Source organism: Astatotilapia calliptera, chromosome 3 (genome assembly GCF_964374335.1).
Source record: "Astatotilapia calliptera chromosome 3, fAstCal68.1, whole genome shotgun sequence".
Lineage (NCBI taxonomy): Eukaryota > Metazoa > Chordata > Actinopteri > Cichliformes > Cichlidae > Astatotilapia > Astatotilapia calliptera.
In genome coordinates this window covers 9,989,156-10,010,346 of record NC_137424.1, presented here as the reverse complement: position 1 = coordinate 10,010,346, position 21,191 = coordinate 9,989,156, and the positions used below count along the sequence as shown (strand labels likewise).

The following is a 21,191-nucleotide window of genomic DNA, read 5'->3' as shown; positions in this document are numbered from 1 at the left end:
ACACTGACGCTCCAGCACTGGAGCTCATCACTGTAAAACCTGAGCCTGAATACAAACAGACAGGACAGAAATAATAAAGAAACATACGTTGGCATCAATCTCTGCAGTTTCAGAAGCTCTCAAACGCTGAACGCTTGTAGCTTTATATATAAAATCCTGCTTTATTTTTCCATTTCCTGTCCTGCTAAATGGTGAACACCATCAGGTTATTGTGGTCATGATAACAAAAGGCAGCTCTGACACGCCTGATTCACTTATTATCGAGCTTCCTGTGGGAGAGGAAAACGTAAGAGAAAAAGGGTTTTAAACCAAGAATTAGGGGGCGGTTGTGTACAGCGCTGAGCTGGTTTCAGAAAACCCTTAGCCCAGACCAGGGGTGTCAAACATAAGGCCCGGGGGCCAGCATTGGCCTGGTGAAGGCTTTTCCTTTTGATAAAGATAATAATTACCTAACAGACAAAGAATTAAAGACAAGAAAGTTCCTGTTTTTCCTCTATAACTGGGTCCACGGGGAATGAACTAAATTGTGTATAAATGTATATCTAGAATTAAAGGACGGTCCGTCCAGTTACCTTTTCTGTAACTTCACACATTTATCATGTATTTCCACTGGTCAGAGCGGGCTGTGAAAAACTAGCTATAAGTTAGCTATAAGTTATAAATTCCCTTAAATAATTAACGAGTGCGTTACATGAACTTTGTGTTAAAATGACACTTCAGTTTTAGGAGCTGTGTTACTTTTAAAAACACTTCCAGGATTCGTGCAAACAAAGCTCACAGCTCCGTGACTCGTGGTTTTGCACACAGATCAGTAATCATCTACATCACAGCGTGTGAGGCTGACCACATGTGCCACTGTTATAACCTGTTACATCTGTATGTGATGGTGACGGCTGTAAAAGCGTTTGAACTTGTGACCACAGTGAAACACACAGCTACACACTGTGACATGTCCGTGTTGTAGTAGCTATTTATTTCGGGGTCCATATGTTCCCCCACACTGACTGAATACATACATGATTATTCATTCTTATTTTGCAACGTGACAGGAAATGTTAGAAAAATGTTCTCAAATTCCACAGTGTCCACTGACTTTGTCTCTGCAAGGCCCACACAGGAAACCAGTCTGTGACCAGCTTAAACATTTTGCTTCATGCAGCTTGGTGAAAAACAAGTTTGGCACAGTTTAAAGATACAGATAGATATACAAGCACTGCATCATGGGACATACACACTCAACAGAGCCATGCAAAGAAAAGTTTTCTGAGGATTAGTGTCCATACAGGGAGTACAGTTAGCTTTATTCATGAAGCAGTGTTTACGTGATACTGTGTTTTTTGCAAAAGTCATCAGGCTCACCTTAAAAGATGCGCACACACACACACGCACACACACACACACACACACACGCACACACACACACACGCACACACACACACACGCACACACACTTGCAAAAAGCTCTTCGTTTGAGTTCATCTGTGCGAGAAAAGAAAAACTCCTATTGAGAAAAAAGACTATTTGAATCATGGCGTGATCTGAGATAATGAAGGAAGCACTTTAATCTAGTCATAGTTGTAAATGCCCAGCTTGAAGGGTGCTCTTCGGTTAGCTTAATGAAGGCTGCTATTGCTAACGTCGGTCCTGGGATGGGTCCGGATGGATAGCTTCTCTCCGTGCACGTTCTCCCCACGACTGAACCAGCCGGAGGCTAAAACTGGGACGTCTCCGTGAAGGAGATCGCATCCGTCTTGTCAACCGTGAAGCCTCCGTTCACGTAGGACTTCTTCTCACACTCCTCGTCATCCAAAGCGGCTTCCAGGGCAAAAGGGTTGGCGACATCCATGTCTGATGTCAGGTCCATCCGTTCTAGTTCCCTCTTGGAGAGTTTCTGGACAATGCCAGCTCCGTACGCATCGCCAAGGACGTTGATCATAGTGCGGAACCGATCCCTGAAACACGACAGTCACAGTGAGTCTACAGCAGTTTCCACAAAGACAGAAGAAAGTCAGCACAAAAACACAATAGACAAAAGCTCACAGTAGCCAATCGACTGCAACGATCAGAGTGACATCACTTGCAGGTAAGCCAACAGCTGTTAAAACTATCACCATGGTGACAAGCCCAGCGTTAGGCACTCCTGCTGCTCCAATGCTGGCAACTGTGGCTGTTATACTGAAACACAAAGACACAATGTAACAATTATTCTTCATAAAGCACAAAAACATCTTCCAATCAAAAGGTGATATAAAGCCACGCCCATTCAGGGTTAAAGGGATAAAAAGAAATGATGGCTTTCTTTGCTCGTGTGCTGGGTTTGGACACACAGCGACATGAACATGAAATCTAAGCATTCTGGGTCCGTGTTTGTGAGCGAAGCAGGTGATGAACAGCCACACTGATAGATGCTGTGGTGAGCACAATATGAAAGCAAAGCTGCTGATTTACTGGCCTGGCTATAATCATACCTTCACCTGTGGCCATTAGTGTGAGTAATGACCAGAAGCACAAGATTATGGTGACAAGTGGCAGAAACGAGCTTCCTCTGTGTGGCCTCTAGGCTCAGCCTTAGAGTCCGGCTGATTGGTCCTTCAGGAGAGGCTCAAAGTGGAGCCACTGCTCCTTCACATGATTTGGACATTGAGCAAGGCAGTCACCTAAGAGGCAGACTGGATGCCTCCTTCAAAGCAACTGATGCACAGCTGCAGTTCAAAAAGTGGGAAGAAAATGCTGCATAATTCACCTTTGTAGGAAACGTTGAGGTCAACAATCAGTAGCCTGGATTTTCTGGATTTCCTTTTTGTCTCACGAAGCTTTGAATCTGGTACATTTTTCTCCTATGAGGAGTTGGAGTGAAACCAATCCATGACACTCGTGTCCACTGTCAGTTCAATTCAACTGATGTCACACCAGAAAACTGTTGCCTCAAACCCTACAATAATTCAAAGACAGCAGATAAAAGCCCAGCAATCAGGTGATCTCCTTTGAGCCCTTTAGCGACAGTGGGAATGAAAAACTCCCTTTTAACAGGAAGAAACCTCCGGCAGGCCCAGGGAGGGGCGGGGCCATCTGCTGCGACCGGTTGGGCCTACACCTACTGCAGCATAACGAAGGGAGGATTCAGGGTCACCTGGTCCAGCCCTCCTGTAAGCATGTATAGTGTAAACAGAATCGGTCCTAGCACTGAGCCCTGTGGAACTCCATCCTTAACCTCAGCGTGTGAAGAAGACTCCATTTACATGAAAAGCAGGATATTATCGAGTCCTTTTTGAAATGCAGGTTAACCAGCAGTTTTCCTTCAGAATGCTAATGTTAAAACTATCTCTATAAAGTTGTCTTTAAAGCTACGCGAGCAGCAGTAACAGCGTCGTACCTGATGGTAACAATCTGGCCTACATCCAGAGCGTAATCATTCAGCTGGGCGATGAAGATAGCAGCCACCGCCTCGTACAGCGCTGTGCCGTCCATGTTAATGGTGGCGCCAACCGGGAGCACAAAGCGGGTGATCCTCTTGTCGATGCAGTTGTTTTCCTCAGCACATCGAAAGGTGACAGGCAGGGTTGCCGAGCTGGCAGACACAAGCAGAGGCAGTAAGTATTCTGTGGTCAGACACTATAGAGCATAGGTGTCAAACTCTGGCCCGCGGGCCAAATTTGGCCCGCAGCCTAATTACATTTGGCCCGCGAAGCCATACCAAATTACTATTAGAGCTGGCCTACTGGTATTATACAGCTAATATATATATCGTTTAGTATTAAGCTTTGCTTGTTCCATATTCAGTTTTCCAGCAAAACTTATTTGAGTCCATAAGAAAAGATTCATTCTTAAATCTGGAGGAAGATTTTTTTTTCAATAAATATTAATGTTAGCCCGCAACTTTGTTCCAGTTTTGAATTTTGGCCCACTGTGTATTTGAGTTTGACACCCCTGCTATAGAGCTTTAGATTCATTAAAATAAAACATCCCTGTGCCCTGAAAACGTTTGGGAAGCTGTTTAGTCCAATCACAGAAATATGAAAGATCCGACTCTGACCTGGAGGAGATCATGAGCGCCGTCACCAGGGCCTGAGCCATTCCTAGAGTGAACGTATACGGATTCTTCCTCACAATGACGAAGAAGATGAGGGGCAGACAGACGGTGGCGTGGATAGCTAGACTGAGGGACAAAACACACAGCGTTATCGAGCCGTAAAGGGAATTACAAAAATATTAGAAGAAGAAATGTGAAGAAGACTCGCGGGACTCTGTCGGACTCAGAGTTGTTTAGTTTCACCTGTGTTTAATTATTGACACTGTTCTAAGCGAGTCGTGTTCTTTCTATCATTTGTACATTTTAACATGTAGCTTATTCTAAATATTTTACTGCTGGGAAGAAATACACTTCAGTCAGTCTTTTTGTGAATTCAAAATGCTTCAGTGGGCTGAATGATGAGGGAAGTAGCTGCAGGTGGCTCTTTGAAGTCTCCACAGTCATAATTCAATTTAATTCAACTTTGTCATCGTGTCATTTCAAGACGCTTTTTAATATGTAATGATGTAGTCAGAGAGCCCCGGTGAGTAGGTTGGATGCCTCAGGGCCACTTCCAATTTCCTTTGGCTGCTCCGCTCACACAGTGGCTCAGCTATGCTCCAATCACATGCGAGGATATAGGATAATATCATTGTGTGAAAAACAGAGAGGGTGATGGACGCGACAGTCAAGTGGAGCGTGCGTCTGTCCTCTCAGTGAGTGAGACAGTAACAGCGGTGAGGAGGGCTGTGCGAGTGCAAAAACACAAATATGCCTGAGACCCGTAAACGAAGCAGCATCTGGCTGCAGTTTAAAGACTTTTTGGTCTCGGTCTCGATACCCTCTGGTCTTGGTGTTGTCTCGGTCTTGACTACAAGTCTACAGATGAGCCAACGAGCATACAGGAGAGCTGAACTGAATCTGTATGAGCATGAAGACGTAACGCTACGACTCTCCCATTTGTCTTTGACCAGGATGTGTCCGTTCTCCCAGAGTCTCCCAGCATCACATCTTTGAGATCTCATCTTGTTATCCCCACAGCCCGCTACACTCTGGGAGGTCAGGCTGACCTGTGGCTCCTAGAATTCCTGAATGGGAGCCGGAGCGTTGAACTGTGGGGACCAGCTGCTCGTTGACTTCTGGAGACAGACGCTCGCTCTGCTTTCATGATTTTTGCTCAAAGGGTTTCTGGTTAAAAGAGCCGAGGTTCTGTCTTTAGTATCACATGGCTGTCACAGAGTGCTTTGAAATGAACTCTGTTATCTTTACATAAACCTGTGCTAAACTGCTCCGACAGGTTTAGCTTCAACCATAACTGACGTAATGAGATCTGAGTACAGCGTGAACATTATTCACACGCGTAATTATTCTCTGCAGACATGCTTCTATCAGCTACAAGCCCCGAGTGCTACTCCTCTTTATAAGTGATGCATTTCCTTCATACTGGAACATAATCTTGTGATATTTCATTTTTGCCCAATGTGCACACTGCACCTCTCACAGACTCGATATCATGCTGTGACTGATACACACTCACAGCACGCTGATGAAGGCTTTGAATGAAGGAATACAGTTCAAATGCTCATTTTGACACAAATAAACAGGCAGGTAGAGGACTGTCCCAGCCCCACTGTCAGTCTGCCCCCACTGGCCGTGACACTGTCCCAGCCTCACGGTTCCACACGGTGACGAGTTTTCTTCTGCTGCATTTGGAGCCACAGGATGAACCTTGTGGGTTAACTGAGAGGATGTTTTATGTTACAGTCGTTAATTGTGCCTCGTACATTTAGAGGCGTGAGTGAAGCTTTCATTACTGCATTCTTGCAGGTTGAGCAGTTTTAAATGTCCTTCGCCCTTATCAGTGCTCACACAGAGCTCAGCTTTTATCGTACACAGGAGGGGGAATCGGTCCAAATGTCAGCCATAAAGCCCGGAGTGTGGAACGGCCGGATGGAGAGTAATGGGAAAGCTTACCCGCTCAGCACCGTCACCATATAAAGACCCATCTTCCTGAAGATCTCCCAGTCTTCTACCTCGATGATCTTTGCAGCAATAAGAAACAGGATCCCTACGGGCATGTAGCTGAAAAGACAAAGGTGCTTCAGTTCCACGATGAACACATCCTCCTCAGACACGCGGCAATAACAAAGGTGACCTGCAGGTAGAAGTTAATGATTTGAAAATGATGGAGTTCCTACTGAAATGTAGTTAATCTAGCAGGTTTACACAAACAACGAATGCTACACGTTTCAGTCAGAGTGCATCATGTCAAACCCCTGCAACACTGAGCTGGTCAGTTAGCAGCACAGGGGGTCGGCTTCATAATGTTCAGCCTTATTCAGCTTTATTGACAGATATAGAGAAGAAACGACAGCAGAGAGAGGGAGAGAGGGAGGGGGGAGAGAGGGAGGGAGGGGGAGAGAGGCAGGGAGGAGATCAGCTGTGGATCAGCCTCGAACCTGATGAAATGAACAACACAGGAGGGGCCAAACAAGCCAACACTACAGAGGTGTTTGTAACATTGTCCTCGTCTCCTCTGTTTTTGCACCTTTTTCACTGGTTTGGTGTCACTATGAGGACAAGGTCCAACTATCACTGCCGTTACCAGAAGGTTTACTGCGTCTCCCAGCACAGTGAGCATGCAGGAGATTCAGGACACAGTCGCTGCAGACGGTCCTTCAGACATCAGCGGGACTGGCATCTGCTCCTTTGTGCAAGCAGGACCAGGAGGAGCACTGACAGAGCCCTAAAGAGTGAACTCTGTTCGGCCGCTGATGTGAACGTCTCTGACCAATCAGAAACAAACTTCATGAGAGTGGCCTATAGTAGGCCCTGTGACTGTAATTTGCCATAGAGCACCAGAACTGGCAGGTCCATCAAGTTTTGGCTTCCACAGATGAGAGCAAGTTTACCTCGAGCACGTGGGACAGATGTGACAGATGTGACAGATGTGACAGATGTGTGTGGGTGTGGAGCGGCCGTGGACATTGGCGTGCTGCCTGTAATCGTTCAGCATGGCTGGTTTGGTGGGTTAATGATGGCTGAGCGACGGCCCCCCGACTGCCATCAGGTACAGGAATGAAATCCTTGGACAGCCTCGACTAACTGGGTCGGATGAAGTAATAAAATTATACAGGAACATTTACACCACCCGATCATCAGTTTTCTTAACTGCTTATCCAAAGAAAGCTTCCTCTGTGAACCTGAACCGCAAAAGTGATCAGGAACGGTGGTTTCACCGTTTCACCGTGTAGTTTTAGGGTGTAGTTTACACACCGGTTTACAAACTGGTGTAGTTTACATACCACATAATTATCTGGACCAGTTTCATTGTTGCTTCATTTAAGGCATCAAAAAAGTCCAGCAGGATCCGACCCTTTTCTCCCATCTTCCCAATGACGAGGCCGAACGCAACACAGAACACGATGAGCCCCAACACATTGATCCCATCGGAGTACGTGCCGACGATCTTGTAGTCCTTTGTGATGTTCTGCCGAGAGAAGGGAAAGACCATTCATGAAAGCTGCTTCCACAGACACACAGATCCACTCATGAGCTCTGCAAATGTCATGTCAGCACCACAGCTGCCTGAGCTCAGCCTGCTTATAACTCGTTATTGAGCCAATCCATTAAACGAGACACTGGCTGCCAGCTGCCGACACATGAGACTAATGTCACCACAGTGGAACGAGCACACCTACCTCCATCACAGTCATGATCGTGGTCGTGAGAGGGGGCACGGTGCTGCTGTTCACTGGAAGCTTTTCAGGCTCCAGTTCTTTGCGTTTTGTTTTGTACTAGAGTGGAATTGGACACAGTGTCAGAATCACACGATGACAAGCACCAGAATCGAAGGTAGGCCAGAATAACAGGATGTGTGGTCGTCTTACCTGCTGAAAACAAGCCTGCACCAGATTTTCAGGAAACATGTTTCTGTCAGTGGAAAGCACAAAGCTGCAGGTGAGCAGCAGAACGGATGCATCTCTGTGGCAACTCTGAAGTTAAATATCTAGCAAAACATACTTTTCATGAGTGCAGCTATCAAACAAAGACCATGCCTCAAATATAAACTCTCATAGTGTGCATTAAAGATCTTTTTTAAGTCCATGCTTTTCTTCTTGCACGACTCTGTCATAGTTGAGCCACATCAGTAACAGTAATGTCAGAATTAGTCATAACTTACCAAGCATGTCAAAGACAGGGCAGCGTAGCGCTGCAGTGACTCGTCCTACATGTTTACCTGAGATGTAACCTGACACCAATAAAGGATGCTAGTACGACGCTACCCGAACCAACTAAACAGTGTTTGTTGGGATATTGTATGATGAAAGTTTCCGTTTCAGGCCATCTAAGAAAGATGCAACTCTTTTCTTCCATCCTGATATTCCCGAAACATTTCCACTAGAAACTCACCTGAGCAGGTCCAACAGTGTGTCGACTGTGGTGACATTAGGAGGAGTCCCAGCTCTGTCGATGTGCTCAGCTGTCTGAGACACGCCCGGTTTGATGGTCATCACTAGAATAATTCCTGTCAACAAAGATGCCACTTAGTAGCTATATTTATATAAAAACATCAACCATTCGTTTTATACGCTGCATATAAAATGAATTATTAATTCAAATGGGACTCACCAAGAACAACTGCAATGATAGTTGTTGAGAAGTAATAAACGACAGCTCGCAGACCGATCTTTCCTGACACCTCGGAGTCTAAGGCTGCAACACCTGTTGGTAAGAAACACATTCAGTGTATTTAAAACACAGGCTCAGCCCACACATCAGGGTCCAGGCTGATCCAGGTAGCTGCAGGGTGAACTCGGGGGTACTACAAAGCTGGTTCGGTTCTTACCAGGATGAATCACAGTGAGTGACTAAGACAAAGGCCTTTGCTTAGGCAGAGGTTGTCCTTCTCTCCTGGATCGGCTGCAGCTTTCTTTAGGAGCCGACCCAGCTGTGACAAACGTCCAGCTGTGACAAACGTCCAGCTGTGACAAACGTCCAGCTGTGACAAACGTCCAGCTGTGATAACCACATTTACTCAGGGCCTTCCTGATGTTCTTCTGCCTCCCTGGCTGCTGTGTCAGTGGGGATGGTGTTCGCTCTGTGTGGTAGCGTCCTGATGACGCCCAGTTTGTGCTCCGGAGGATGATGAGAGTCAAACCTTAGATACTGATCCAAATTTGTTGGCTCTTGATAAATATTGACTTTTTATGTCGCCCATCCCTGATGAAACTTTTAGTCTAAGAAAGCAGTTATTTTTATATCCTCCCTGATGAACTTCACGTGTTTGTTAACCCTTGTGTGGTGTTCATATTTTTGTTACTCAGCCAGTGTTCATGGGTCTGGTGGACCCGCTAGAGTTTTGGCTTTCCAAATTAACACTATCAAACAATTTTATGTTAAATTACTCAACAGATGTTTACTTCATCCCAATTACAAGCCATATGAACAGCAAACATGGTTATTTTTTTCCCTTTACCTTTGTTAGATCACATTTATGAATTAATGTGCTTCTCGTTTTTTTTTATAAAATGTTATAAAAAAATAAATCAGTTATAATCAAGTGGAGTGAGTGGAAAGACACAACACATTTACACGTGAAGCAACATGTTTCACAACTAAATGACATCAGCTGCACATCAATGGTGATATTAGGCCCAGGGTTGTAAAACAGGGGGAGGCGGTGCACACACTTATCCCACACTGTCCTGATGGCAGCTAGCTTGTCTCTCTGCCGTCGAGCTGGTCTGTTATCTCGGTTATCAAAACGGATAATCCTGGAAATTTTGTTGAAGTTTTCCAGAGACATTGATGCACGGAAAGGTTCGTGCCGGTTTCTGCATCCCACAAGATTCTGTGGATTCCCCTTTGGACCTGAAAACTCCTGCAAGGATAAGAACCCCAAAGTAGGCCTGTAGATCAATTTGGTCCATCTCCTTCCACCTCTCTCCAAAAACACACCTTCATTCTAGATTACTGCAAACTAGAGATGGACCGATCCGATATTACGTATCGGTATCGGTCTGCAAATCGGTATCATGCTTGATCGTGCGGCAATCGGTATCGGTCTGTAAACCAGACCAGAATCATTTTCTGGATGGAATCTGTGATGAAAAGCTCAATGAAGACTTGATGTCCTGCACATGAGTAACTGTCAGCCGTGTTGGCCCTGGCTTATCCCAGTAACAGCTCTGCAGGGTGGCTCATTTCTTGGGCAAGAAGACCATTCAATTTCACCAGTTATTGACATCCATATTTCTTCACTTGCTGTCTGGTGGGCTTGTTCTGGTCCTGGAGCTGGCTGCTGATGGGGTGCTCGTCTTCGTTTTGTTACTAAACGGTGCTCAACCTCATCCTCTTCTTCAAAGTCACTGTCAGACTCTGAATTTTCAGAAATGTGAAATATTCTGAAACCTCTTTGTCAACATCATCATCCGAAGCCCCTCTCTCTTCCAAAATCAATTGGATGGCCCTCGCAGCAGATAATCTTTTGCCATCTTGATCAGTTGTGATAAAGAACCACACTAGCAAATTCCTTTTTATAGTATTATGCCCCTAATTTGCAGGAGGGACAGGGTATGAGAAAATAAAATTTGGATCCCTCAAGAAAGAGGGTAAAATGTGTGGGATGTAAGAGCAGACGGTGTTGATAGTTGAATTTTCAACAATGTTGCAACTTTGTGCGGGAGCAGGAGGGGAAGAAAACACTATCAGCAGCACCAGAAAGGAGGAAGACAGAGTATGGGAACACAGGACCTGCACTTTCAACACTTTTATTAGACCTGGGTCCAGTGGACCCAAACACCTTGTATGTAATGTAAATGCGTGGGGGGGGGTACGGTATGAGGTCATTGAAAATTAGTCCGGATTTATGTTCTTCACAGAAAATAAGCCAAAGCCAATGAATTTCAGGTTGAAAAAATAATTAATTGTTTCATTTTTCTTTTGAGAAAAACTGAAAACGGGTCTCACAGACCCGAACACCATACAAGGGTTAATGTGATCAGTGAATTGCAGTGCACCCTGAGCCTACACAGCCATAAACATGCTGACATCTGATTTTCACCCAGGTGTTCTCTACATCAGCTTTCTGCTGTTCCATGATTGGACAACAGATCTTTTTCAGTTCCTCCAGTAAAAACTGGCCACAGCTGATGAAGCTGGGAACCCACGTTCTTTCTGTAGGACTGACCCTGTATGTGAAGACACAGTTCAAACACACTTGGTCGGTGCTGAGAGCGGTCCTGCTGCTGAGGTTGGGCTCATCCTGCCATCTCTTACCAACTACCTCCAACACTTCTTTTTTGTCTTTACACATTTGAGTTATTTAAACAGTGATTGTTAAGATAACATAGAAAAATGTTTCAGAGGACCTGACTGGTCTGACAGGTGCATTAAATTCCACAGAGCAATAGAGTTTCGTAGATTTTATTCTGTCGGCAAACTGTTTTTAGATTTGATCCATTTTGGATTGTTGGGAGTCATTTCATCTCAACACCTTCTGTAGTTGTAAACATTCGATCACGTACAATTTGTTATTTTACATGTTTTATCCTTCCAAACATTCGCCCAAAACCTCGTCTTCTGTGACTGCTTTCAGGTGTGCTCCCTGGTGTTTCCCATGTTCCCGTCATCTTGCTCATAGTCTTGGCCTCCCCACACTTCTCTGTCATCTCATACCGTTTGGAATCTGTTTCCTTTCAGTTATTTGGTTTGATATGTGTTTCAGGTCAGCAGAGCAAACACTTCTCCATCACAGCAGCTGCCCAGCGGTCAGGCCTCACTACAGCAGCAGCAGCTGGGTGAGTGCAGCTCTGGTTGGTAGAAAGGCAGTCAGACGGTCCAAACCTGCCTTGTTGACTGAACTGGAGTCATTTCTCACTGCTTGCACATGAGCGACAGTCAGAGGGTCTGATCTCCATCTTCACAGCTGCTCACCTGCTGAGCCTTCAGGTTCTGCATCCTCCATCTGCTGCTCTTAGCAGGATCCAAACATGGCACCTGGACACCTTCATGGCCCCTTAGATTCTCCGTCTCTGCTGAGCCCACACAGCCACCCGACCACCCTGAACTGTTGCCTTTCTGCAGGTTCCTGGGCAGAACCCCGGAGCTGTCCCTGATGTTTGGAAATGTTTTGTTCCCTAGTTTTCTGCACCCAGGCTCCTCCCCCCGCCCTGGTCATGAGACAAGAAACATCGAGGAAACAAATGAAACTCTACAACTAGAACTAAATTACAACCAACTCTGACCAACTCTCCATCACAGAACGAGGGGGAGAAACCAGACAGACATGCTGGGAAACAGGAAACTGGGGACAAAAGACTTCACAGGGAGGACACACAACCAGGACATACTGGGGAGGACACACAACCAGGACACGAAAGGGACCAGAGCAAATGAAACTCAGAACAAGAACAACAAGCGATGACACTAAGAGGCACAAGAACACTAAACAATGACAACATAACAACAATAAACGAGGTCCAAAAACCAGACCAGCAGGTACCCGAACACCAACCCTGTCAGTGACATCTATTAACTTACAAAGTCCAAAAGAAGGTACACAGGCGACAAACCTCGGGAGAAATGCAAGAGGCAAATCTAGAAACAACAACAGGCAGCTCAGTAACTAATGAACAGTGGATATTTGAAGATGCAAAGTGTGATCGTCATAAGCAGCTGTGCTCAGCTGAAATCACTGTTTCAGAGGCAAAACCAATCGAACAGAGCTGAGAAATATTTTGTCTTCATTCATTTCACGTCTGAGCGACAAGATGGAGCTATTTACTTATCCACTGCAGCAGGGAGCCGTGATATGACGAACACAGAGAGAGATCAGTCAGAGGACTCGTTCTGCTACAGTCAGCAGGGTTTCTGACTGAGGAGACTGTCTTAACCTTTTTACTACAAGTGGAAAATCCAATTCAGTTTTATTTACATGTCAAATCGCAGCCACAGTCACCTCAGGGTGCTTGTACTGTAAGTAAAGGCACTGCAATAATACAGAGGCATGGGCAGCACTTTGGTGACAGTGGGAAGGAAAAACTCCCCTTTAACAGGAAGAAACCTCCAGCAGAACCAGGCTCAGGGAGGGGCGGGGCCTCTGCTGTGATTGGTGGGGGTTAGGGGAGGGGGACAGGACAAAGACGTGCTGTGAAAGAGAGCCAAAATGAATAATAACCAATGATTAAATGCAGAGTGGTGTATAAACACAGTGAAGGCATCATGTCCCCAGCAGCCTACACCAGCGTCACCTGATCCTGCCCCAACTATAACCTTTATCCAAACAGAGGGCGTGTCTCCCAGCTGAGCTTTGAAGTACTTGTTTGATTATTGCCACCGTACAGGTCTGAGGTACGTCCCCCTTAATACAGACAGGCTGATCAATGTAAAACAGTTATTGATGGTAAGCCTTTGGAGGAAGTGATTACTGAAGTTACCTTGGAAACAGGAGTCAAACCCCCACATTACAGTCAGCAGTAGCACTGCAGTGACAGACGTCCTGTCAGAGGCTACCGGTGCGGTTATGACACTCAGTTAGCTGAGGGCAACTGCTCTTTAAGACTGTGATAACAGGAAGGTGGGCCTGTAGCTCTGAGAGCCAAGTCATGGCTGTTTAAGTCTCCTCAAAGGCCTGTGAGGAGTAACAGAGTTAGCTCGATCATAATTAAGACTGAAGCATTAATTAATGGCAGGACTTCTTTGAGTGTGTGAAGATGCAACAGGATTCATGATAATCAGCCTTTATAGGAACAGAGCAATACACACACGAGGGAACAGAGGAGGGAGACACAGCTGAACCCAATTAAACATGACAAGACAGGGAGGAAGCAAACGAATACAAGACATGGACCTTCAAAGTAAAACAGGAAACACAGAACACAGAGAACACCGAGCACAAGGACCAAAACCTGAGAACTAGGAATGCAAAACAGAAGCACGACACTAGCAGTGAAACCAAAGATGAACACAAAGATCAATGATATAAAACACTGGGTCACCCACCCAGGACTGTGACACAATGAATCAACCAGCAGATTGTAGACACCACCTGCGCTTCAACCTAAGACACAGCAGACTTGTTCCCACAGTCAGAGGACAGAGCAGAGTTTGTTATGGAGAGCACAGAGCCAACCTCTAGTGAAAGGATAGGACAGGTGTTTCACTATAGATGCAGACTGAGCTCAGACTCAGGAACTCTCCCACCCTCCTAGTTTAGAAGAAGCTTCTACGTTTGAGGCTCAGCCCGTTACAGGACAGGACAGACAACCTTACAAATTCTATACATGGCAAATGAAAACTTATCATTTCAAGTTGATTTCCAGACACAGACAAGAACAGGAAGACACCACAGTCATGAGCAGCATGAAAAGATGGACTGGGTTTCTCCACAACAGCTGCCCACAGTGATCTTATCACAGCCTGAAGGTTTCAGCCACCCTCCAGTCTGACCTCATAATACAGGAAACGCAGGCTCCTCTCGACAACAGCACCCCACAGACAACTACACAACAACAAAGTCATCAGTTACCGCCCTACGGGACACCGTCTGTACCCCGGGGGTGCTGCTTCCACAAAGAAGCAGCCCCACTCAGACCCACTGTCAGCAGCACCATCCAGCTGTCCCTGTGGGGAACACGCTCACATCAAAAACTCCACCGACTTCACCAACAAGCTCCAGAAACACCGGATCCAGATGAAACCACCGACAACCGAGACAGTCAGAAAACAACTACAGCAGGACGGTTACCGAGGAAACAGAAGCAGCTTTACCCCGATTGGATCTGGAGGATGCCAGCGTTTGAAAGAGGACTGAAAGTATCCGAATACTTTACTAATCCCTGAGGAAATGATCTACAGCTGCTCCTTCCGAGCTTCTTAGATATGGCTCAGCAAGCTGCGTATAACACAGCCCAGCAGACACTCTATGCTGCACTTCAGACATGTTTTACTTTTATTCCTTCATCTGCAGACGGTTTGAGGGTTCTGGTTAAACCTTCCTGATGAACTCTGATCTGTGAACATGACCTGCTCCTTAACAGGTTAGTAAGAAGGGAACCAGCTTTGTAGTACAGAAGGGTTAACCTCAGAGTTACCTGGATGGGACGAACTGCACCGGCAGGCCTCTGTTACCTGTTATCATGCTTGAAATGATCAGAGGAAGAATGACCAGCTTCAGCATTCGCATCAGGATCTCTCCTGGGAAGCCAAAGTACTGCTTGTAGAGATGCGACAGGGATGCGTACTCTCTGACCACAACACCCAGACTGATCCCTGCAAGAGCCAGAGACACGATAAACTTCACTTCACCTGAAAGAAAACTTTCCAAAGAGCACCAAGCACTGAACAAACACTCGTGCTGGTTTACATGTGTGACATGAAACAGGCCAGACAAGCACATCCAATCAGGACATTTCAGCTGATGCTTTGTCATCTAAACGGATACAGAATTGCAACGACTTTCATCATCGTGTGCGTCAAATCCTTCACACGGGAAACAGGGTGTGTAGTTTGTCCCGACCCTGACAATGGGCTTCCCGGTTTTTACGTTTAATTTGCTTTAACGTTTAATTCTTCGTCCTCTTTCAGGGCTCAAAGATGTGTGTGAATACTGCCAGCTCTGTCTGCGCCCCAGATGCTCCACCTGTGGCTTTACAAAGACCTCCACCTTCTTCCAGACGGCCTTAGTCAAAAGTATCGCCCTTCACTTTGTCATCGGTCTGTATCGTGGCCCTGCCTACACGTCCTATTCTGGTGTTGTGCCTGAAAGTGATTTCTGGCATTTAAACTGTTGTAAAGACTTGTTGGCCTAAAACCTGTCAAACTTATTTCTCATGAACATTTCTATCACAAGCTGCAGTCGCATGTTGGTGAAGTGACTCTTTTAAACCTGTCCAGTCCTTCTGGACTTACCTGGTCTCACCTCGTGTGTTATATTCCTACCTGTGATCAAACCTCTCTGTAACACATCTGCCTTTAAGTCCCGTCCTGTGTTCGAGTCCATCTTGAGATAAGCCTTGAAGCAGAGTGACATCTTAGCTCCCATACAGGAGCTGTTATGAGTCCAAAGGGACACCTAATAACATCTTAGTATCTGTGTTTCCTGGTTGGGAATCCAGCTGCTGCAGACGGATGATTATACTGTTTATTTTATTTGGATGTTCATGTTGCCTCATATATCTGCTAGTTGCTGTGTGGCTGTGTTAACAAAGGCTCAGCTCCCTCTGCCTGAACACAACCCTCAGACGGCACAGTGCACACTTAAAGCTCTAAGGTGTAATTAATGACACAGGAAATGTGTTTAATATTAGCTAACACATGCACATTTGATCTGAAGTGGGTCAGCAGGCTGATATGAAGCAAAGCGCTCATTCCACGGTGCACAGTGCTGCCTCAGCGTGGACAGCCTCCACAGCCGCTGTGTCACCTCAGTCTGGTCACGTTTGACGGAGACACAGACAGATGGATGTCCCCACAGTGAAGCATCCTCCAGTCTGGACATCAAATGAAAACGCATGCACCCCCTGCTGAGCCAAACCAGCGAATGCACAACAGCGTTGGAGTAACGAGCAAATAGAAAACAATAACCGGACGGCAGTCAGCAGAAGCTTGCACGTACCGAGCACCACCGATACAATCGTAGACATCAGGAGCCAGTTCCTCTTCAGCACGGCTTTGATGTTCAGCACCCGCCGCTGCTTGTTGCCCATCATATCCATGCTGCTGCTTTGTGTTTGATTGTTCTGGAAGAAACACCGATGCTCGGCTGCAGACACAAACCACTCCTCTAAATGTCAGCTGGAGGAATAGCAGGACGGACGCGCAGCTGAAGGATGCAGCCGTCAGACGCTGCTGATGCTGTGAGAGAGGGTGGTGTGATACAGGCGGAGAGGGGGTACGCGCTCTCCCTCCATCACCCTTCCCCCATTTGTTCTTCTTTTCACGCGAGTGCCGGCTAGATTAAAGCCCCTAATGTGGACACGGTGCACCCAGAGCAGGGATTTTACTGCACAGCTGCAGAGAGATGTTTAAAAACACTCTGCAGGAGGCTTGGCTGTGGCGGGTAATTATTAGTTACACGGCACAGACGCCCCCAGCTTAAACATGTAAATTACAAATACACGGCTGATCACAAACACGGACACAGATGTGACGCTTCATGTTCAGCGCCACCTTCCGTCGGTGCGGAACCTGGCGTCACGTGATTGAGTGGTTAGTTTACGTTTGTTAACTAGTCACGGGGTCATAACTCAGAGCCCACGAGGACTGTGGGGGAGCCTGTCCTGTCAGGAACTCTCGTTTCTGCATCCTCGCTGTCTTTACGTACATCAGGCCTCAGCAGGGGCGGGGCCTTGTTTTGTGTTGTCAGGGGCAACACACACGTGATCAAAACACAAACGTGACCCCGGTAAACAGAGTTTACGTCTTTATATTTCCGAGTTATCGATTCCGTCACTAGTGAGCGAACGAGCTACTGCACGGCTGTTAGCCAACCACGTGACGTCAGGTCCGCGCAGACGCCAGATGTTGTTCAACCTTTAAGCACGTATTTGTTTAACCCGGGTTAACATGGCTGGTTCGGGTTAGGGGCAGATGTTCACAGACAGTTGCATCCGTGTGCGTTGCTGAGAGCAGGGCTCCGTGACGTAAACTGTCATTTTGTGAAGAACAACCCTCAGTGTGCGCTGATGTGTCACGTGTCTGCGGCCTGTTGTGACTCTACTAACGGCTCAGTCGCCTTCACCTACGGGCCTGGAAAGACACCGGCATCTTACAACTTTGTTTTAAAACAAACAGCAAACAGTTTCATAAGTCTTTGATCATACTCAGAGACAGCTGCTCTGCTTTTGCTTCTCACTCTTTATGATTGATCTTTCATGTGATAGCAGCACGTTTACACACAGCACATCAAACAAAGTGTTAACCATTCCTCGCCGTCAGTCCCCTGACCAGGGCCGAAGTTTGTCCTCCTTCGGGGTTAACTCCCTTCACTTTTGTGGAGTAGTGAGGCAGACAGAAATCAGCCGAGGCACCGGAGAGCACTGAAGAGACGAGGCTTTAATAACAGTACTGCACACTTCGGAAACACACTGCCATCTACTGTCACCAACTCACTCAGTTCATATTCACACTCTCAGCCACTTTAACAGGCTCAAGTGTTTTTGAGCAGGTGTGTGTATATCTATATCTATATTGTAAGGAAGTGGACTCCCTTATCATTTGTATTATAACAGCACTTTAGGAGCATCCTGGCACTTTATTAAAAGCACTTTAACTAGCACTTTGTTTAGCGTCACACTTTAAGCATAGAGTTGCACATCAATAACATTTGCACACAAGATGATTAATTGTTGTGGTTTAAAATGTTTGTATATATTTATTTAGTAAAATGGTTTAGTCCAGGGGTGTCGAACTCCAGATGTGTCCTTGATCCATCACAGCTGATTTAAAAGCCTAAATGACCTCCTCAACATGTCTTGGAGTTCTCCAGAGGTAATGGTAATGAACTCATCATTGAAAATACAGGGTGACGTCACAGAATAGATGTGGTAAACTGAAAAGAGAGGGCGGAGCCTGTAATCTCATATAGGCAAGGCAAAACGCCTTTAGAAGAGCATATATAGCTATGAACAGAAGTTCAAACCCTTCAACAAAGTGACTGTAAATTCTCAACTAAGAAATACAAATTCAAACATAAAGATAACACAGCCACGAGTCATCTGATAAATGCCACAGCAAACACTGTGAGGCTGAACGTTCCTGAACGTTACAAAAACTACATTACTAAAGAACAGTGGCAGAAATTTCAGGCAGCTCACCCAGATCTATACCCTCTATAGATTCAATATGCACACACACCCGTTCTCTGCTAGCCATCGGGGCGGGGGGGCTGGGAGGAGATGTTGGCTGTCCGATTGGCCTCCCTGCTGCTGCGGACCCTGGGACGGTCTGCTTGCCTCCACCCCGGGGGGAAGGGTAACATCTCTTGGGTCTGGGTGCTGTTTCCCCCTCTGGGGGCGAGGGTACCTGGACCCGGGGTATAGAGTATGTTTGGGGAGTGTGATTGTGTGTACATGTCCATTTATGTCAATCCTTACGTTGAGTGAGTGCTGAGTGTTTGTATATGTGTGCATGAGGGTGGGATGCATGTTTGTGTCTGTGTGTGCCTGTTTGTCTGTGTCTGTATGTCAGGTCGGGTCTTAGACTCCACCTCTCTGGGAACTCCCAGGCCCTCCAAGGCCTGTCTCCCCTCACCACGCTCCCTGCCGGTGACTGATGCCCTCAGGGGTCGGTGCGTTGGTGGTTCTTGGTGTCCAGGGCTGGGCGCTCAGGTATGTACCAGCTCACTCCCGGTGGCTACCTGGCGGGGCCTGGCGCCTGTTGCTCGGTCAGGCCTCTTCCAGGGTGCAGGGGGCCCTCCAGCCTCTGGGCCTGCGGCTCGGTTCACTCTGGCACAGCTGACTGCCGGCAGAGCCGGCGGGCACGCCACTGCAGCCCCCTCTAGCTTCTGCTCAGTGGCTACTGGGTGACGCCTCGTCTGGGGATCCTCAGCCCTTCCCATGAGGGTGGCACGGATGCCCCTCTGGTGGTCCTCCTTGGGCTCTCGCACTCTGGGGCCTCTGGATGTCTGGGGCCTGGATCTCCTCCATGCCTGCTTCATGCCCTGGGGGACGGGGCTATGGCTCGCTACACCCTCTCAGACCATTACATGTGGAAACCATTTGAATACAAGCGCGCTGATCCACAGGTGTGCACACGCGTGTTCACTGCTCGTAGACTTAAATTACACCTTTCTTGGCTGCTACTTCAAAGCACATTGTGCGCTGTCTGTCCTGCGTGCTGCACAACAACATTGAATATTCAGTATTTACTGCTGTTTACACTTAGCTAGATTAATGCGATGGTGTTGTGTTTAGTATGTTGCTTTGGTTTTGTTTGTTTTTGCTTGTTTTCTATTCTTCTTCTCTCAACAGGTGATCCAGGAGATTTTTCTTTCTCCCCCCCCTCTCTCACTGTCCCTCTCCCCTTCTGTTTTTCTTTTCCTTCCTCTTTCTCTCTCCCTTTCCTATCCCTCACTCATGTCTGTCCCGTCTGTAACATCTGAAAATAAAATATAATAAATAATAAAAACAAAGGTCGATCAAATGGACCAATACGACAATGCCACGATGATCCATTTGGCAAAGTAAATCCATTGGGTATCCTTGTTGGTCCTCAGACAACAATTCTGACGGCTAAAGAACCAAATGGGACAGGCAAAAAAAAACATAGATTCAATATGCAACATGTTGGACCTGTGCTCGGATTTGGCAGGTGTAGCACTGAGGCCTGCCCAGGAAACAAACCCCCATAAACCAGTGGCCCTCCCTGCTAAAACCTGTCACTGCAAGGGACATATGCCCCGAAAATATAACAACATGAGGAAATTACCTTGCTTTAACGATTGGAGCCTGATTCCCATAAATATCCACCCAAAAGCAAAAGAAGACAACAAGACTGCCTCGAGTAATCCAGACCCTGTCAGCAGTGATGACACAGCAACCTCTACAGAAGTCACAGCACAAAACATCAAAAATGGGGGATCAGTCATTGTGAACAAAGGGTTAACCAATTTAATATCTATCAACTAGAACTGCAAAAATACTGATTTTTGGTGGGAAACTGTCTGGAAGAACTTGCTATGCGGGTTGTAAAAAAGTCAGGCCAGGTTATTAGTCAGGACAGTTTCTGCCATCACCAACAACCCAAATCTGTGCTGAACTCACGATGAATCTTATAAAATCACCTTAGAGAAGTTCAAAAACTCCCACAAGGGGATTTTCAAAGCCCTCTGTAAAAGGTGGAAACATGCAAAAAGTATTCTGGAATTCATGGAATTGGATTGTCCAGACCACAGCATCACAATCGTAACATTTTCATAGACGAGGCAGCCAAACCATCTAAAAAGTCCCATACCTTGTTTTTTCGCATTTACAGGCCGAATGTTCACCAGGAAACGAAATAAGGTTTCTGTAATGTAGGGAGATCTTGATATAGACTCAAAACATGTTTATAAAACTAATTAGAGACTTTAAATTGGCTGGTTATAAATCATGATAGCTCTTTAATCGAGTCATTTCTGAAAACCATGACAGGTTGCAGCAGATGGCCCCGCCCCTCCCTGGTTCTGCTGAAGGTTTGT

General features: G+C 46.4%; 1 protein-coding gene across 3 annotated transcripts; it reads right to left on the bottom strand.

The window, feature by feature from the left end:
- Positions 1 to 952: 952 nt before the first annotated feature.
- slc1a1 (solute carrier family 1 member 1) lies at positions 953 to 16,864 on the bottom strand. 3 transcript variants are annotated; one of them, XM_026158473.2, is made up of 12 exons: positions 16,629 to 16,864; positions 15,143 to 15,283; positions 8,642 to 8,734; positions 8,423 to 8,537; positions 7,900 to 7,942; positions 7,711 to 7,806; positions 7,315 to 7,499; positions 5,984 to 6,091; positions 4,034 to 4,156; positions 3,374 to 3,568; positions 2,041 to 2,175; positions 953 to 1,952 (listed from the first exon to the last, which is right to left on the bottom strand). In XM_026158473.2, the coding sequence occupies exons 1-12, from the start codon at positions 16,726 to 16,728 to the stop codon at positions 1,712 to 1,714; spliced, it is 1,575 nt and encodes a 524-aa protein (XP_026014258.1). In that variant the 5' UTR covers positions 16,729 to 16,864; the 3' UTR covers positions 953 to 1,711. The 3 variants fall into 3 exon arrangements, with proteins under 3 accessions (XP_026014258.1, XP_080155854.1, XP_080155855.1); XM_080299728.1 differs by lacking the exon at positions 15,143 to 15,283; XM_080299729.1 differs by lacking the exons at positions 15,143 to 15,283; positions 16,629 to 16,864 and adding an exon at positions 15,106 to 15,127.
- Positions 16,865 to 21,191: the final 4,327 nt, after the last annotated feature.